The following is an 18,879-nucleotide window of genomic DNA, read 5'->3' on the forward strand; positions in this document are numbered from 1 at the left end:
AGTTACTTGGGAGGCTGAGGTGGGAGGATTGCTTGAGGCCAGGAGTTCAAGAGCAGCCTGGGCAACATAAAAGACCCTGTCCCCTTATCTAACAAAACAAAACAAAGCACTACTTGTGGAATTTATTCTTCCTATTACCGCAACCCTGAGTTTTGCATATGTAGATGTTATGGTTCCCTGTGGGAAATGTCTCCACCAGGGGACATGGTAAGAGTTGTATTGAACTTTAAGCTATGGCATTTTAAGCTCTTTGTGGCAAGGGATGAATGGTCAAGAAGTCACCATCTTGGCAGGGGCTATGAACCTGATTATCAAGAGGCAGGGCTGCTGCTACACAGTGGGAACAGGGAGGACTACGCTTGACACCCAAGTGATCCACTGAGGCTTCTCTTGGTACTTAGGAGAAGTACTAATGGTTTGATGGTAAATGGATAAATACAGCAGCCGGGCCTGAGAAGAACCTGCCAACTAGGGGCTCAGATCCTCATGGCTGAAGGGTCTGGGTCAATCCTCCAACTATGCCATCTAGACTAGCAGAGGTGTTAGCCAAGGGTGAGAGAAATCTAGAATTGATAGTAGAGGAGGCATTTCATGAGTATCCATTGTAGTCTTGATACCAGCTGCAGTGGCAGTGGCTGTAGCTCATTCCACTGACCTTTCTCCAGGAATAGAGCCCTGCAGTATCCTGAAGGAGCTGTTCCCAGGATTTATATGAAGCAAAAAGATCTAAGTGGCACAAGGGGCAAACTGTTACGAATGCTGTGCTGTGTTACTGAGATTTCTCCCTTTGGGACTGGAAGATCTATTCCCTCAGCCACAGGAAAGGTTGGCTGACGGCTGCAAGTTCTTAGATGCAGACAGCCAGCTCATCCAAGGTCATGCTCCCTTCTCATGGACAGCTCACAAAGACTCATCTATGTGTGGGTATAGAGTCTCAGAGCTCATGATCCACTTGGAACAACTCGGAAGAAACATCCCAACTTCAGAACTCTCTCTGTGGTCAGCTGATGCCTTGTGATTGTACTGCAGCTCAACTTATTCCTCTCTAATTCTGTTTCCTTCTCGTTCTGCACAGGTGTTGATCCTAAGGCAACTCCATCATTAACTTCCTCCATGCTATTCATCATCTCAGAGTTTGCTTCTCATAGAACACAACTCATAGGAATATGTTTATAGCATTTTACTTTTGGTGACAGTTGTAAATTATACCCTGATCTTTCTGTTAATAAATCTGAGATTGTTTAATAGGAACTTAGTTAGTTTTATACCCAATGGGGTATTACCGTCAAGAGGCCTATTTTTGGCTTCCATATGATATAGCAGAGAAAACAAGGCACGTTTTAGAAAACATACCTGTTGCTTTGTATCACTAGTTAAGTGCTAGGTTTTACACTTCTAAAGGAGAGGTAAGTAGTCAAGGTTTTGTTTAAAACATGACATTTTTGTTAAAAAAGATCTTAAACTTGCCACAAAGGAACTGTAGAGTATTTCTCTTTTGTAGAAACACTTTGAGTTTTAGCTTTGCAAAGTCCTGACTTAAATACCAGTTTTACTCTTTATTAGCTGTATAACTTTAGAATAACTAGCCTAATTTAGCTAAGTTTGTCTAGGGAGAGCAGTATAGGAAGGGGTTAATTGTGTGGACTCCAGAGCCAGATCACCTGGATTGAAAATTCTGTCGCTTACCAACTAGATAAGCTTAGATGAGTTATCTAACCTCTCTATACCTCAGTTTCCTCCTCTTTCAGGTGAGGATAATGATAGTGCCTACTTTGTAGGTTTGTTAAGAAGATTAAATGAATTAATACACGTAAAGTGCTAGAGAAAATACCACTGAGCAAGTGATCAATAAACATGAGCAATTATCACTAACTGTACTAGAGGTTAACAATACTCGCCCAAGGGGTTGTGGTGAAGATTAAATGAGGCAATGTATATGATATAGTTAGCTAAGTGTTTGGCACATAGTAAGCCCCTAAAAAATTGTAATCATGAAAATGTATGTTGATTGACAGATAGAGCCCAAAAGGTAAAAGAGTAAGAATTTAAAAACCTGGCCGGGTGCGGTGGCTCAAGCCTGTAATCCCAGCACTTTGGGAGGCCGAGACGGGCGGATCATGAGGTCAGGAGATCGAGACCATCCTGGCTAACACGGTGAAACCCTGTCTCTACTAAAAAATACAAAAAACTAGCCGGGCGAGGTGGCAGGCATCTGTAGTCCCAGCTACTTGGGAGGCTGAGGCAGGAGAATGGCGTAAACCTGGGAGGCAGAGCATGCAGTGAGCCAAGATAGGGCCACTGCACTCCAGCCTGGGCGACACAGCGAGACTCCGTCTCAAAAAAAAAAAAAAAAAAAAGAATTTAAAAACCTACACAACTTTAAAAAATTTAAGAGTAAGAATTTTAAAAACTACACAAAACTACATAAGCTATTTCATAATATTATTTTAAAGATTACATCTATGTGTTAGGTGATGGGAATACAGAGGGAAACAAGGGCACACCAGATGGTATTTGTCCTTGAGCTTAGTCTAACAGGGTTTGAATGAGAGTGGATGTAATATGTTAGTCTTGCCTGGCACTAAGGAAGGTATTACGTGAGTGCAATAGTAATTGTGGTTTTTGCATTGTTGGAATTTGCCGTTTGATATTGGAATGCATTCTTAAATAAATGTGCTTACGTTATACATCATTTTAATGGGCATTTCTCGCTTTATGTTTTTGTGTTGATGACTTATTACTTGCTGTTTATTTTATGTTTATTTTAGACTATGGAAATGATATTAAGACAAAAAGCAAATTCAAGCTATTTTCTTATTTGAGTTCAAAACAGATCTTAAAGCAGCGGAGACCACTCGCAATATCAACAACATGTTTGGTGCAGGAACTGCTAACAAACGTGCAGTGCAGCCGTGGTTAAGACGTTTTGCAAAAAGATGAGAGCCTTGAAGATAAGGAGTGTAGTGGCCGGCCATGGGAATTTGACAAAGACCAACTGAGAGCAATCATTGAAGCTGATCCTCTTACAACTACACAAGAAGTTGCCGAAGAACTCAACATTGACCATTCTACAGGTCATTCAGCATTTGAAGCAAATTGGAAAGGTGAAAAAGCCTGATAAGTGGGTCCCTCATGAGCTGAGCGAGAATAAAAAACATCGCCGTTTTGAAGTGTCATCTTCCCTACTCTACACAACAACAACTAATTATTTCTTGATCTGATTGTGACGTGCGACAAAAAGTGGATTTTATGGGACAACCGGCAATTACCAACTCAGTGGTTGGACGGAGAAGAAGCTCCAAATTACTTCCCAAAGCCAAACTTGCACCAAAAAAAGGTGATGGTCATTGCTGCCAGTCTGATCCACTATAGCTTTCTGAATCCTGGCGAAACCATTACATTTGAGAAGCATGCTCAGCAAATCGATGAGATGCACCGAAAACTGCAACTCCTGCAGCCAGCATTGGTCAACAGAAAGGCCAAATTCTGCTCGATGAGAATGCCCGACTGCAGGTTGTAGAACTAATACTTCAAATGAATTGGACTACGAAGTTTTGCCTCATTCTCCATATTCACCTGACCTCTTGCCAACTGACTACCACTCCTTCAAGCATCTCGGCAACGTTTTGCAGGGAAAATGCTTCCACAACCAGTAGAATGCAGAAAATGCTTTCCAAGAGGTCGTCGAATCCAAAAGCACGAATTTTTATGCTATAGGAATACAAACTTATTTCCCAATGGCAAAAATGTATTGATTGTAATGGTTCCTATTTTGATTAATAAAGATGATAATAAATTATACTAATTAGATAATTAATAAAGTTATAATGATTTAAAATTCATGGTCCAGGCCCAGTGCAGTGGCTCACGCCTGTAATCCCAGCACTTTGGGAGGCCAAGGGAGGAGGATCACTTGAGGTCAGGAGTTTGAGACCAGTGTAGCCAACATAGTGAAACCCCGTCTCTACTGAAAATACAAAAAATAAGCTGGGGTCGGTGGTGGGCACCTGTAATCCCAGCTACTTGGGAGGCAGAGGCAGGAGAATCATTTGAATCCGGGAGGTGGAGGTTGCAGTGAGCCAAGATCATGCCACTGCACTCCAGCCTGGGTAACGGAGGGAGGCTCCATCTAAAAAAATAAAATAAAATAAAATAAAACAAAATAAAATTCACAGTCCAAAACTGCAATTACTTTTGCACCAACCTAGATAGATGGATAAATATTATCAGCCACATAGAAGAAACAGTATATAAACTGTATAGTTTTTTTTTTTTTCTTTCGAGATATGGTCTAGCTCTGTTACCCAGGCTGGAGTACAGTGGTATGATCTCAGCTCACAGTAGCTTCCAACTTCTGGGCTCGAGCGATCCTCTCACCTCAGCCTCCCAAGTAGCTGGGACCACAGATGCATGCCACCATGCCCAGCTGTTTTTTCTTTTGTATTTTTGGTAAAGACAGGGTCTTGTTGTATTGCCCAGGCTAGATTTTTTGTTTGTTTGTTTGTTTGTGTGTGAGGAACAAAGTCTTGCTCTGTCACCCAGTCTGGAGTGCAGTGGTGCGATCATGGCTCACTGCAACCTCCACCTCCCAGGCTTAAGCAGCCTTGAGCTCCTGGCCTCAAGTGATCCTCCTGCCTGAGTCTCCCAAGTAGCTAGGACTACAGGCATGTGCCACCACGCCTGGCTAATACAGATACACACACACACACACACACACACACGCATATATATATATACATTTTTTTTTTTTTTGAGACATCATGTTGCCCAGGCTGGCCTCAAACTCCTGGCCTCAAGTGATCCTCCCACTTTGGCCTCCCAAAGTGCTAGTATTACAGGTGTGGCCATCATTCCTGGCCTTGTGTACGTTTTCTTTTTTTTTTTTTTTTTGAGACGGAGTATTGCTCTGTCACCCAGGCTGGAGTGCTGTGGCTGGATCTCAGCTCACTGCAAGCTCCGCCTCCCGGGTTCACGCCATTCTCCTGCCTCAGCCTCCTGGGTAGCTGGGACTACAGGCGCCGCCACCTCGCCTGGCTAGTTTTTTGTAGTTTTAGTAGAGACGGGGTTTCACCGTGTTAGCCAGGATGGTCTCGATCTCCTGACCTCGTGATCCGCCCGTCTCGGCCTCCCAAAGTGCTGGGATTACAGGATTGAGCCACCATGCCTGGCAGGTTTTCAAATTCTTACTCTTTTACCTTTTGGTTCTATTTTTCAATCAACTATTTACCATAATTACAGAGTTTTTTGGGGGTTTGAGGGCAAAGGGTTAAAACTTCTTCCAATTTGTACTTTTGAGCAATAGTCTAATTCGTAGCCAATTTTCCTGTCTGATATACAATCGACAAAAACCTGCTGAGGACCAAGCTACCAGGGATTAACAGTTAAGACTACTCAAAATTTAGTGGATAAAACGCAAATAACTATAATACATTTTACATTATAGATGTTTTTTCAAATCTATAATAATGATAAAATGCTAAGATAGCGAAGGGATGGGAGTGGCTGATTTTGCAGAAGCTTTTTGTCTCCATTCCCTCAGCATGTTGTCTGCCTTACCAGTTGGGTCACTGTTGAAAATATTAATACAATTGATCTTTCAGAACCCTATTTGTCTTCCTAGGTTTATATGTACCAAACCAGGGTTTTTCAGCTTTGGCATTATTGACTTTTTTTTGTTGTTGTTGTTAGAGCTAGAGACTCATTATGTTGCCCAGGCTGGCCCCAAGCTCCTAGACTCAAGTGGTTCTCCTGCCTCAGCCTGCTGAGTATCTGGCACTGCAAGTGCACACCACTGCACTTGGCTATTGACATTTCTGACAGGGTATGTCTTTGTTCTAGGAAGGCTATTCTGTGGATTATAGGAAGTTTACAGCCTTTCTGATCTCTACTCATTACTTGCCTAGTAGCACTTTCCCCCCTAGAACTCGACAATCAAAAAGGTCTCCAGGCTGGGCGCAGTGGCTCTTGCCTGTAATCCCAGTACTCTGGGAGGCTGAGGTGGACAGATCACTTGAGGTCAGGAGTTCAAGATGGGTCTGGCCAACACGGTGAAACCCCATCTCTACTAAAAATGCAAAAATTAGCCGGGCGTGGTGCTGGGTGCTTGTAGTCCCAGCTACTCAGGAGGCTGAGGCAGGAGAATCACTTGAACCCAGGAGGCAGATGTTGCAGTGAGCCAAGATTGTGCCATTGCACTTCAGCCTGGGAGATAAGAGTTCGTCTCAAACACACACACACACACACACACACACACCCCTTAGTGGCAATAAATATTAATAAATAATGAACGTTTCAAAATTTTATAGTTTCTTTGGATCAGAAATTTGAGAGAGGATTACTTTGGTGATTCTGTCAAGGAGATTTTCATGAAATTGCAGTCAATTTGTCAGCTGAGGCTGCAGTCATCTGAAGAGTTAATGAGTACAAGAGGATCAGCTTCCAAGATGGCTCGCTCACATGGCTGGCAAGTTAGTTCTGGCTATTTCCAGGCGACCTCAATTTCTCACTATGTGGACCTCTCCATTGGACTTCTCTCAAAGTGAGTGACCCAAGAGAGAGCAAGTCAGAAGCAGCCATGAAAGTCACACACATCACTTCCATCTTATTCTGTTGGTCACACAGACCAGCGTTGACAGCATTTGAGAAGGGACTATAAAGGAGTGTAAATACTGGAAGGCAAGGATCATTGGGGAATATCTTAGAAGTTGGCTACTATAATACAGTCATTAAAAAAAAACATATTGGAGAAATTATTTAGAAAGGACAACAAAGAGACAACTAGATGGAAAATAGAAAAGAAGAGATAAGAAAATGACATAATCAGTTCAGGAAGTCCAGTATGTGACTAATAGAAGACCCAGGATGAAAGAGGAGAGGAAAAGGTGGGAAGAAATTACCAGAGAAATTTAGCAAGGTTTCAAGATACCAAGTTATTGTAGAAAAGTCACACACAAACACATGCACAAGCAATGAACAATTAGAAAATAATTTTTAAAAATAAAATTTTAAATTCGGTATAGAGATGGGGTCTTGCCATGTTGCCCAGGCTGGTCTTGAACTCCTGGGGTCAGGCAATCCTCCTGCCTTGGCCTCCCAAAGTGCTGGGATTACAGGTGTGAGCCACTACACCTGGCCAGAAAATAAAAAAAAGTTTAATAACATTTACAATAGTGTCAAAAAATAAATGCTTAGAAAAAAATTTATCAAAAGATGTAAAAGGTACTGAAAACTGCAAAACATTGCCAAAAGAAATTAAAGCTATTTTCTCTACTTATTTAGAAAACTAGAGAAATACACCATATTCATGGATTGCAAGGCCCAATATTGTTAAGGTGCCAATTTTCCCCAAATTGAGGTGTAGGTTCAACTCATTTCCAATCAGCAGATTTTGTGTTTTGGAGAATTGGATTAACAACTTATAAATGTATGTTGGAATACAAGAATTTAGAATAGCCAATGCATTCTTGATAAATAATAAATTGGAATAATTACAGCACTTTACTTCAAGATTTACTATAAAGCTATTGTATGGAAGACAGCGTAGTATTGCATAAAGATAGACAGATCAATGGAAAAGACTAGTAATTTCACAAATAGGCTCACAATTATACAGTCAATAGATTTTTGACAAAAACACCAAAGATGTGTGTGTGTGTGTGTGTGTATATATATATATATATATATATATATTTTTTTTTTNAAAGAAGCGCTACTGTGGGTAAAATGCCATCAAACAACATCTCATGCTACAAAGAAATTTCATGAAAGGAAGAGTCAGTCAACATGGCAAACTTCATTGTCATCTAAGAACCACCACAGCCCCCAGTAAGTCAGGAGCCATCAATACTGGAGAAAAACCCTCCACCAGCAAAAAGATTGTGTCTCACTGAGAGCTCAGATGATGGTTAGCATTTTTCAGCAATATTTTTAAATTAAAATGTGTACATTTTCAGACATAATGGTATTATTGCACTTTTTTTTGTTTTGTTTTTTTGAGACAGAGTCTCACTCTGTGGCCCAAGCTGGAGTACCATGGCGCGATCTTGGCTCATCGTAACCTCTGCCTCCTGGGCTCAAATGAGTCTCACTCTGTGGCCCAAGCTGGAGTACCATGGCGCGATCTTGGCTCATCGTAACCTCTGCCTCCTGGGCTCAAATGATTCTTCTGCCTCAGCCTCCCAAGTAGCTGGGATTGCAGTCATGCGCTACCACGCCCAGTTAATTTTTATATTTTTTAGTAGAGACAGGGTTGCACCATACTGGCCAGGCTGGTCTCGAACTCCTCACCTCAGGTGACCCACCTACCTCAGCCTCCCAAAGTGCTGGGATTACAGACATGAGCCACCGCGCCAACACCAACGATTATTTAAGGCGGAAAGGAAAGTGTTTGCAACAAATGGTGCTGGAACCATGTAGACACAAATAAGCTCTCAAATCTTACCCCATACTATTTGCAAATTTTAGTTTGAGATGGATCTCATTTTACACCTAAATGTAAAAGTCCAAATTCTCAAGTCATCAACAGACATTGTTAGGAAAGCAAATAAGCACACAGAGTGGGAGAAAATATTTTCAATTACTATATTTGATACAGGACTTATATTCAAAGTATTTAATAAACTATAACTCAATAATGAGAAAATAAACATCTTAACTAAAAATTGGCAGCCTTGACAGTCACTTCCCAAAGGGAGGTATATGTGAATGATCCATATGCACATGAAAAAGTATTCAGAATCATTAATCATCAGGGAAAAGCAAATTAAAACCATATTGAGAAAACCACATACTCATAAGAATGACTAATGTTAAAAACACTGACAACACTAAATGTTAGCAAGGATGTAGAAACATTAATATTTCACATACTCGTGATGGGAGGATAAAATGGCACAACCAGTTTAAAAAGTGATGTGGCATTTTCTTGTAAAATTAAATATACACCTACCTAACCCAGCAATTCTACTTTGGTTAGGTTCACAAAAAAGGTGTGTACATAGCAGCACTTTATTCACAATAGAAAAAAAGGGAAAAAAGATGTCCACTGACAGGAAAAAAGGTATTTTGTGGTCTCTTCACACAATGGAATACTACAATAAGCAATGAAATGGAACAAACTGCTGATGCATACAACAACATAAACAAGTATCAAAATCATTTTGCTTGAATGAAACAAGACATAAAAGAACACTTGTGGTAGGATTCCATTATTATTTCGCTACAGAACACCAGCTAACCAATATCAAAAAAATCAGAACAGTGGTTGCATCTAGGAGATGGGATTGATTGAGAGAGGATGTGAGAAAGTTTTCTGAGGTTGATGGCAGTCATCTACATCTTGATGAAGGTGTGGGTTAAATAAACATATGCTTTTTTTTTTTTTTTTTTTAAGAGTCAGGGCCTGACTCTGCAGCCTAAACTGGAGTGTAGTGGCACCATTGTGGCTCACTATAGCCTGGAACTCCTGGACTCAAGCAATTCTCCTGCTTCAGCCTCCTGAGCAGCTGTGACTACAGGCATGACCCACCACCTGGCTAATTCTTAAATTTTTTATAGAGACAAGGGTCTTGCTCCATCATCCAGGCTGGAGTGCAATGACACGACCATTGCAGCCTCGAACTCCTGGCCTCATGCAATCCTCCTGCATTGGCTTCCCAAAGTGCTGAGATTATAGACACGAGCCACTGTGCCCTGCGACATCATGCACAATCTAAATGTATGCATTTGTCAAAACTGATCAAACTGCACACTTAAGACTAACATATGTCACTGTATGTACATTATATCCATTATATCTCAATTTAAAAAGAAAAGAGGAATAGTGAGATAAAATATTAAGTGTTGGTACATTTAAGAAAAAAACCTGTATATTGTGAAAAAAAAGTATGGCTTTTATAATTGTAATTTTTTAAAAAAAGAATATTTACCATGATTACAGCTGCACTCACTGAAGTTTTTAAGCAAAATCTATTCTATCTGCTCTGGGACGTTAAAGGAAAAAAGTTGTTCTATACTTCACTGGCATGCTTTAAATTGTATTTTCTTTTTAAGTTAAATTAATTTATTATTTATTTTTTGAGACAGGGTCTCGCTCTGTTGCTCAGGCTGGAGTGCACTGGTGCAATCTCGGCTCACTGCAAACTCTGCCTCCCTGGCTCAAGTTATCCTCCCACCTCAGCCTCCTGAGTAGCTGGTACAATAGGCACATGCCACCACACCTAGCTAATTTTTGTGCTTTTGTAAGAGACGAGGTCTCACCATATTGCCCAGGCTGGTCTCAAACTCCTGGGCTCAAGTGATCCACCCACCTCAGCCTCTCAATATGTTGGGATTACAGGTGTGAGCCACTGCGCCCAGCCTAAATTGTATTTTCTTTCTTTATCCCTTTTGTGTATTTGTATTTTATTCTCTTCCCTTAACTTTGCCAGTGAACTCTGCAAACAGTTGCTCCCTGACACTCTCACAGTTATTAATGTGAATTTTTAGTCTTTGTGAATTTGAATAAATGACTTTTTCTCTTAACTGGTTTCTGATAGATAAAAGCTCAGATTATCTTACCATCTAATACATTTTGACCTAAATTCGGTACTTTTGTTGATGAAAGTCAATCCCTATAAGTTAGTCACATTTTCTTCACACCCCCCCCACCTTTTTTTTTTTTTTTTTTTTTTTGGCAGAGGGCAAATATAGAGATGCCACAGTTCCCAGCTGGTGAAACACTGTACTGCTCACAATCTAACTCTAACATTCTGGCTTGCTGAATAGATTGATAGGTAGGCAGACAGATAAATAACCAGTTCAACAATTCTGTTGCTCCTTGTGTTTATTATAATAGCACAATTATTGATTGGGTTTTGATCAGTAGAATAAATAATTAGTACAAATTGGTCTCTAGTGTGACTTTCTTTGCCACATCTTATTTATACTTGGCTTGACTAGTATTTCTTTGCCTGTGTGACAATTTCATCTGTTCTTTTGCTATGTTGATATTTAAGTCCCAGAAAAGGGTAGGTAGGAACCAGAGTAGCTCTCAAGGTGACAGGCAAATCTTCAAAGTGAAAAAAAGTTTTTTTTCACTTTTATTAATTAAAGATTTGCATTGTTTTTGCTGTTTTCTTTTCGCAGTTCAAATAGACAGCAATATCAGTGTTACTATAGTTATTTATTTTTTGAGATGGAGTCTCGCTCTGTCACCAGGCTGGAGTACAGTAGCGCGATCTCTGCTCACTGCAAACTCCGCCTCCCAGGTTTAAGTGATCCTCCTGCCTCAGCCTACCGAGTAGCTGGGATTACAGATGTGCACCACCATGCCCGGCTGATTTTTGTATTTTTAGTAGAGACGGGGTTTCGCCATGTTGGCCAGGCTGGTCTCAAACTCCTGACCTCAAGTGATCCTCCCCCCTATGCCTCCCAAAGTGCTGGAATTACAGGCCGTGAGCCACCACGCCTGGCCCAAACATGTGCATTTAAAGCTACAAATTTTCCTTTTACACAGTGTCAGCTGCATTCCACAAATTTGATATGTTGTATTATTTTTATTTCAAATTATTTTATTTTATTATTTTTTATTTTTGAGACAGAGTCTTGCTCTGTCGCTCAGGCTGGAGTGCAGTGGCTCTATCTCGGGTCACTGCAGCCTCCGCTTACCGGGTTCAAGAGATACTCGTGCCTGACCTCAGGTGATCCGCCTGCCTTGACCTCCCAAAAGTGTTGGGATTACAAGTGTGAGCCTCCGTGCTCGGCCTCAACTTATTTTTAAATTTCCATTGACCTCTTCTTTGACCTAGAGATTTGGAATTATGTTGCTGGATCTCCAATATTTCCGGAATTTTCTGGCTTTCTTAGGTTGATTTCTAGTTTTAGTTCTATTGCGGTTACAGATGATACTCTGATTTCAATGCTCTTAAATTTGAGACTCACACTGAGGATTAAGTATAAAAAATTTTTTTTTGAGAACTGTTTTACGGCCTTGCCTCACAAACTTGATTTTGTTTTGTTAAGGTGGGGTAATTATAGTGCGTTCAGTGATAGATTTTTCTTCTGCTTTGGTAATGCGTAGAGTGCACTGTGGCCCTTCAAATCCCACACGGTACTTTGAAATCCCACACGATATTTTCCTCATCTGGAGGTCCTACAGGTTTACACTAGGGAGGAGGATCCAGTTCAGGCCAGCGTAGTCTTCAGTTGCACCGTGGGACTTTTGGGGGAACGGCTTTGCCCCCTCAGAACGGCTGGGCGGAACAGTGGGTTTGTGAGCCCTCCAGGCTCAGAGTGGGTCCCTCAGGGGCCATCTGGGGACTTTGGGAAGCAATGAAAGTTGTATCCTAGGATTTTTTCTAGTGGTCTTCTCTTCAGAGGTGAGAAAGCCAAGTTAAGAAAACCCAGACTCAGACGAAGGCTGAGCGGGGCTGCGCTCAGGCAAGGGGGCAGAAAGCCTCCCCCTGGACGAAGAGAGCACATCTCTTACGAGGCCTAAGGAAGCAGGGCTCCCATTTGCCTCGGCAACCCAGGGACCCAGCCAAGAAGAGCGCCTCCAGAAGAACCCTTCCTTCCTCTCCTCCTTCCTTCCCAGCCGCTCAAACTTTCACAGAAACTGGGTGTGGCAAAGAGGAAAGACACAGAACAGCTAGTCCGGTGACCAGAGAGGGGGCAAGGAGGAGCCCGCCAACCCGCGTTTGCCCGGGCCCCGCCCACTCGACGTCATTTGCCCGACCCTCCCCGCCCCCCGAGGGGTGGAGCCTAAGGCCCCGCCTCTAAGCGTTCTCTCCCCGCAGTGTCGGGCGGCCAGTAGGGCGGGGCATGAGGCCGAGAGAGGGACGGGTGCGGGGGGAGGGGGAGAGGAAGGGAGTGGTCACGTGTGGCGGGCGGCCCGAGGTCACGTGACGGGGCGCCGGAGCGGAGGGAGCCGGGGCTGGGAGTTCTCCTGAGGGAAGAGGAGTGGAGTGGAGTGGAGGGGACGCGGCGGCGGCGCTGACAATGGTGAGTGCGCGGCGGCCCGCGCTCGCCTCCCGCCCTCGCCCCGGAGCGCGCGGCGAGCTGGCCAACCGCGGGTCGGGCGTAGCTGGAGGAGGGGACGGGCGAGCAGGGCGGGGAGCGGGATTAGGCCTGTCGGGCCACCCCTGGGTCTGGGAAAAGCGGGCGGCGCCACCTCTTCCCGGTCTCGGCGAGGCCCGAGCACCTACGGGCGGCGGCGGCGGCGTGCCCTCCTGGCCGTGTCGGAGCCTCTGCCCGCGTTCTTCGACTGCCTGTGGGTGGCTCTGGCTGGCGACTCGGACCCCGCCTCTGCGGGGGCTAGTCGCCACCTCCCCTTCTTAGGTAGCCAGTGCCTGTTCTCCTCCCAGGCAGCCTCTCTTCCATCCAGATGGGGTGACCCGGGAGCCCCCCAGCTCCGGACTCTGCGGGGGACTTGGGCACTCAGTGTGTCAAGAACTTGATAAACTGATATTTTAAAACCTCGCTATGGTGGCATTCTTTGATTTCATGACCCCAGTTGAAGACTTGCAGTTGACACTTGGAAAATGGAGAAAAATAAAAGGACGTTGGAATGGGGGACATCTTTAACTCCAGAGACGCCCGTTTGGTGCCCTCCGTTTTAAGCATTGGCTCTCATTTCCATCCCCAAGCTGTTTCTCTGAACTTAACGCTCTGGGTTGTTGAAACGGCCTGGGAAGCAGAGGAGGGAGAGCAATCAGTGCTCTCACCACAGTCCTTGGAAGCACTATCCTGGGCATAATGATATTTAGCTGGGTGTCGGCAGTCTCGTCTAGGTTAGATCTCATTTTACCCGTTTTCTGGTAGCAGTCAATTCGCTTCATTTAGCGTCTACTCTATGCTCTCCTAATACTACCTGCTCTTCCCAAAGCTCACTGATTCAATAGACTGCTTGAGACTTTTGGCTAAAAGGCCAAGCCAGGTATATATTTTAAAAGCTACTTTGAATAAATAACTTTTAAAATCAGTAATGGTGTTGCTTTCATTAAAAAAAAAAAAAAAAAAAAAACCAGACATTCATGTTCATTCTTAGAGCTTTTTTTCTTTCATTCAACAAATAATTGCTCAGGTGTGCCCAGGGGACTCGAGTAAAGTGGAAACAGCGCCTACCTGCTCTCGTAACTTACAATGTAGGGAGAGATAAACATTTATTTGTGTAAATTATTTGTTTAACGTGGAAATTAGAATTGTGACAGTTACTAAGAAGGAAGTATTGGGGGACCTTGCCTAGTCAGGGAGTTAGGGCAGGCCTCTTTAATTGAATATCATTTGAAAATAAAACTTAAAAAGTCTTCCTATTTTTTGCTTACATTTGTAATTATTCCTTTTAATACGCTTTTTTGAATTATGTTCATGAGCAGTTTATTTTTATTTTCAAGTTACTCAAACTAAATTGTAAAACTTTAAAACATTGAAATGGGCACAGATGAATATATGTATGAAAATTTGCTGTTTCATTGCTTGTGTATGGGCTAAGTGAATGAATTGAGAGTCAGCCTTCCACTTCAGAAATGCAATGAGTTGTATTTCTTTACATCCAGTGGACTTGATGAAATTCCTTCAGTGAGGACTAAAAGTTGCCTTTTATGTATCTACATGTATTTTGCTAATTGGTAATGCTCAATATTGGGTTTACAAATTATATGAAAATCTTAAAGTAAGTGATAGGAGGTTTAGACCAAGATGAGAAAACTGTAAAACAATTGCTAGCATGTTTTATAGTCATATAATTGCAGTCCAGTTATTTAAAAGCTCCTTAAGAGTTTTAACTTGCATATTAATAGTTAATCCTGAAAATTGCAATATTCCAAACGCGCCCTTGAAGATATCTTTACCAAAAGAACTCAGTAGTATTTCTGCACTTATCTAACCGAGTGCGGTGGCTCACGCCTGTAATCCCAGCACTTTGGGAGGCCGAGGTGGGCGGATCACTTGAAGTCGGGAGTTTTGAGACCAGCCTAACCAACATGGCAAAACCCTGTCTTGGGTAAAAATACAAAAAAAAAAAAAAAAAAAAAAAAAATTGGCTAGGTGTGGTGGTGCATTCCTGTAGTCCCAGCTACTCGGGAAGCGGAAGCTGCCTGACCAACATGGTGAAACCGCGTCTCAACTAAAAATAAAAAAAGTAGGCGTGGTGGCGCGCACCTGTAATCCCAGCTACTCAGGAGGCTGAGGCAGGAGAATCACTTGAACCCGGGAGGCGGAGGTTGCAGTGATCCGAGATCGCGCCACTGTACTCCAGCCTGGCGACAGAGTGAGATTCCGTCTCAAAAAAAAAAAAAAAAAATCTCAAAATTGAATTGCCATCTACATCATATCCTAACCCTCAACAAATTTCATTCTCTTTCCTTCTAGTCTTTACCAGTTTGACAGTTCTGTATTTTACTTCCTCTTTAACATATCAGAAGTATTAGAATTTGATTTAGAATAATTAGAAAAATAATTTAATTTCATTACCCTTTATTTCAAATGACAGAAGTTGCCCGTCTTGGAAAAAACTTTGAAAGCAAGACTTTGGGTAGAGATCTTTCTCTCTCAACTCTTTCTAAGAGACAAGCTTTTTTCCTCAGTTATTTTTGCTTTTTGTTCTCTACCTGTAAAATGTAAGATATGCACAATTTTCTGAAGGTGTTTTTTAGTAAGTCTAGTTCTTTTATTATTATTATTTTTGAGATGGAGTCTCACTCTGTCGCCCAGGCTGGAGTGCAGTGGCGTGATCTTGGCTCACTGCAACTTCCACCTCCCGAGTAGCTGGAACTACAGGAATGGGCCACCACACCCGGCCAATTTTTTTTTATATTTTTAGTGGAGATGGGGTTTTGCCATGTTGGCAAGGCTGGTCTCAAACTCCTGACCTCAAGTGATCCGTCCGCCTTGGCCTCCCAAAGTGTTGGGATTACAGGCGTGAGCCACTGTGCTTGGCCAACTAGTTCATTTTTGATGTGCCCTAATATAAAAAAAACTGAATGTTAACCCAATGCTGTATTCTCATGGAATAACTTGTTAAAGTGCAGTAATTTATTATTCAGCCTATTACTTTTTTGCATATGCTATACTAGGCTTTTAAAAAATGCCTTTTGATTGCTTCCAATTTTAGTGTTTTGATTGTATTGAAAAATTTTTTTTTTTTTTTTTTTTTTTTTTTTTTTTTCGAGACAAGCTCTTGCTCTGCCGGCCCAGTTCAGGATGTGGCTTACTGCAGCCTCGGACGTTCCTGGGTTTAGCCTCCCAAGAGATGGGATGAGGCACACAGCCACTCACGCTGGCGCTAATTTAAAAAATTTTGTAGATACGGGGTCTAGCTCTATTGACCAGGCTGGTCTCGAACTTCTGGGCCCGAGTAATCCTCCTGCTTCAGTCTCCCAAAGTGCTAGGATTACAGGTATGAGCCACTGTGTCCGGCTCCTTTTTTTTTTTTTTTGAGACGGAGTCTCGCCCTGTCGCCCAGGCTGGAGTGCAGTGGCCGGATCTCAGCTCACTGCAAGCTCCGCCTCCTGGGTTTCCGCCATTCTCCTGCCTCAGCCTCCCGAGTAGCTGGGACTACAGGCGCCCGCCAACTCGCCCGGCTAGTTTTTTGTATTTTAGTAGAGACGGGGTTTCACCATGTTAGCCAGGATGGTCTCGATCTCCTGACCTCGCGATCCGCCCGTCTCGGCCTCTCAAAGTGCTGGGATTACAGGCTTGAGCCACCGCGCCCGGCCACTGGCTACTTTTTTTGTTTTTAATTGTGAAATGTTTCTTGCATCCAGAAAATAATAGAGGATAACACATAGTTTTTCACATATTTTAATGGTTAGGAATTTAAAATTTAAAGAATGGTGTCAAAACATTGTTTATCATTACATTGTTAGTTAATTGTGAAATTTTATAAAATGAACTTGGTTTATACTATTTTAATTAGTGGCAATTTTAGTTCTATTAAAATTTTATTTAACTTTGGTGATTTTATTTTATTTTTTTCAGACGGAGTCTCACTCTGTTGCCCAGGCTGGAGTGCAGTGGCACGATCTCGGCTCACTGCAACTTCTGCCTCCTGGGTTCAAGCGATTCTCCTGCCTCAGCCTCCCAAGTAGCTGGGACTACAAGCGCATGCCAACATGTTCAGCAAATTTTTTCTATTTTTATTAGAGATGGGGTTTCACCATGTTAGTCAGGATGGTCTCGATCTCCTGACCTTGTGATCTGCGTGCCTCGGCCTCCCAAAGTGCTGGGATTACGGGCGTGAGTCACCGTGCCTGGCGATTTGATCTTTTAATGTCAGCTTTCAAATCCCAAGTGGAGCTCTATGTGTGTTAAGTATATGCATGTGGAAAAAAGTTATAATATTTCCTTTTCTCTGTAAAACAATTTTTATAGTTTTCAAATCGTATTTTTCTTTTAAGTAGTTCTGGGAAGTGTCAGAAGGAATGAGAAAATTAATTTTAAGGCCAAGCAAGGTGGCTCATGCCTGTAATCCCTTTGGGAGGCTGAGGTGGGCGGATCACTTGAGCCCAGGAGTTTGCGCCTGGCCTGGGCCATGTGGCAGAAACCCTGTCTCTACAAAAAATATGAAAAGGAGCCAGGTTTGGTGGCGAGCACCTGTAGTCCCAGCTACTTGGGAGGCTGAGGTGGGAGGCTTGCTTGAGCCCAGGAGGCGGAGGTTGCAGTCACCTGAGATCATACTGCTGCACTCCAACCTGGGTTACAGAGTGCGACTATCTCAAAAAAAAAAAAAAAAAATTATTTTAATTTTCTGTCTCTGTTTTATAACTGAAATGAGTTAATGTGGATGTCATAAGGAAGGAGAGTTCATTCTTATTGCTCTCTCTGCCAATTAGCATTATCCTTCAATATAACCAATTTTGTTTTCCATCTAAAATAGACTGCTACTTGAAGATGTTGTCTTCTACCCTTTTGTGATTGCTCCTCCCGCACAACCCCTCTACCCTGCTAGCTTAGCACATATTTGATTACTAAATGTGAGCTACTTGATTTTGAGCTGCTATACATTCTCATTTCTGTAGCCCTTAGGAGAAAATGTACTACAGTATTTCAAAATTTACCATTTTGAGCAAATTTTTGGAGTATGGAAGCTACCTAGGAATGGACAGTGTGTGTGACCTATCACTGATGCTTTCCATTCTCTTTTTTTCTAAATTAGTTCAGAATAGTTTTCTGATTAAAATTAGTTTTCTGGTTAAAGTTTGACTTTGTTATTTGTAATTTTGCCAGAAAAGAAAGTTTTTTGAAACGGAGTCTCACTGTTGCCAGGGCTGGAGTGCAGTGGCGTGATCTCAGCTCACTGCAACCTCCGCCTCCTGGGTGCAAGCGATTCTCCTGCCTCAAGAGCGCACCACTACGCCCAGTTAATTTTTTGTATTTTTAGTAGAGACGGGGTTTCACCATGTTGGCCAGGCTGGTCTCGAACTCCTGACCTCGTGATTTGCCCACTTTGGCCTCCCAAAGTGCTGGGATTACAGGTGTGAGCCACTGTGCCCGGCCTAAAAAGAAAATTTGCTACATATGTCAAAAGTACTAATCTGGTAATTCTTTTAGTTGGTTTCTTAAAATTATCCCTTTTGTTAATATAGGATTTAGGAAAACATCATCTCATTTGAGTATAGTATCACCTTGTGCCCTACATAGTCACGAAGTAAGCTAACTTAAAGCAAACTAATGACTCTCCTAAGTGGGGACAGAACCGAGGTTTAATATAAATTCCATCGACATAGTTTGCTACTGTACCAATGCTAGTTTTCTCGGAAAGGCTAATGTTATCAACTGTTCCAGATTTCAGTTAATTTCTCTTGTATATTTGTTTATTTTCTGTTATTAGAATGGTATGTGTTTGTTCAAAATTAACATTCAACAGGTATTTTAATGCCTTCTGCTAAATGCCATATGCTGCCT

The 18,879-nt window shown here is 42.4% G+C and overlaps 1 protein-coding gene across 1 annotated transcript in view; it reads left to right on the forward strand.

Annotated features, from left to right (window-relative positions):
• The first annotated feature begins 12,720 nt into the window (after positions 1–12,720).
• The window catches only part of VPS26A (VPS26 retromer complex component A), a 53,809-nt gene continuing 47,650 nt past the window's right edge, over positions 12,721–18,879 (forward strand). The window contains exon 1 of the mRNA XM_017875007.1: positions 12,721–12,978. Within this exon, the coding sequence (XP_017730496.1) occupies positions 12,976–12,978 (3 nt within the window). The 5' untranslated portion in view covers positions 12,721–12,975. The remainder of the gene's footprint in view (positions 12,979–18,879) is intronic.

The sequence above is a fragment of the Rhinopithecus bieti genome, unplaced genomic scaffold, assembly GCF_001698545.2.
Source record: "Rhinopithecus bieti isolate Rb0 unplaced genomic scaffold, ASM169854v2 scaffold_9670, whole genome shotgun sequence".
Classification (NCBI taxonomy): domain Eukaryota; kingdom Metazoa; phylum Chordata; class Mammalia; order Primates; family Cercopithecidae; genus Rhinopithecus; species Rhinopithecus bieti.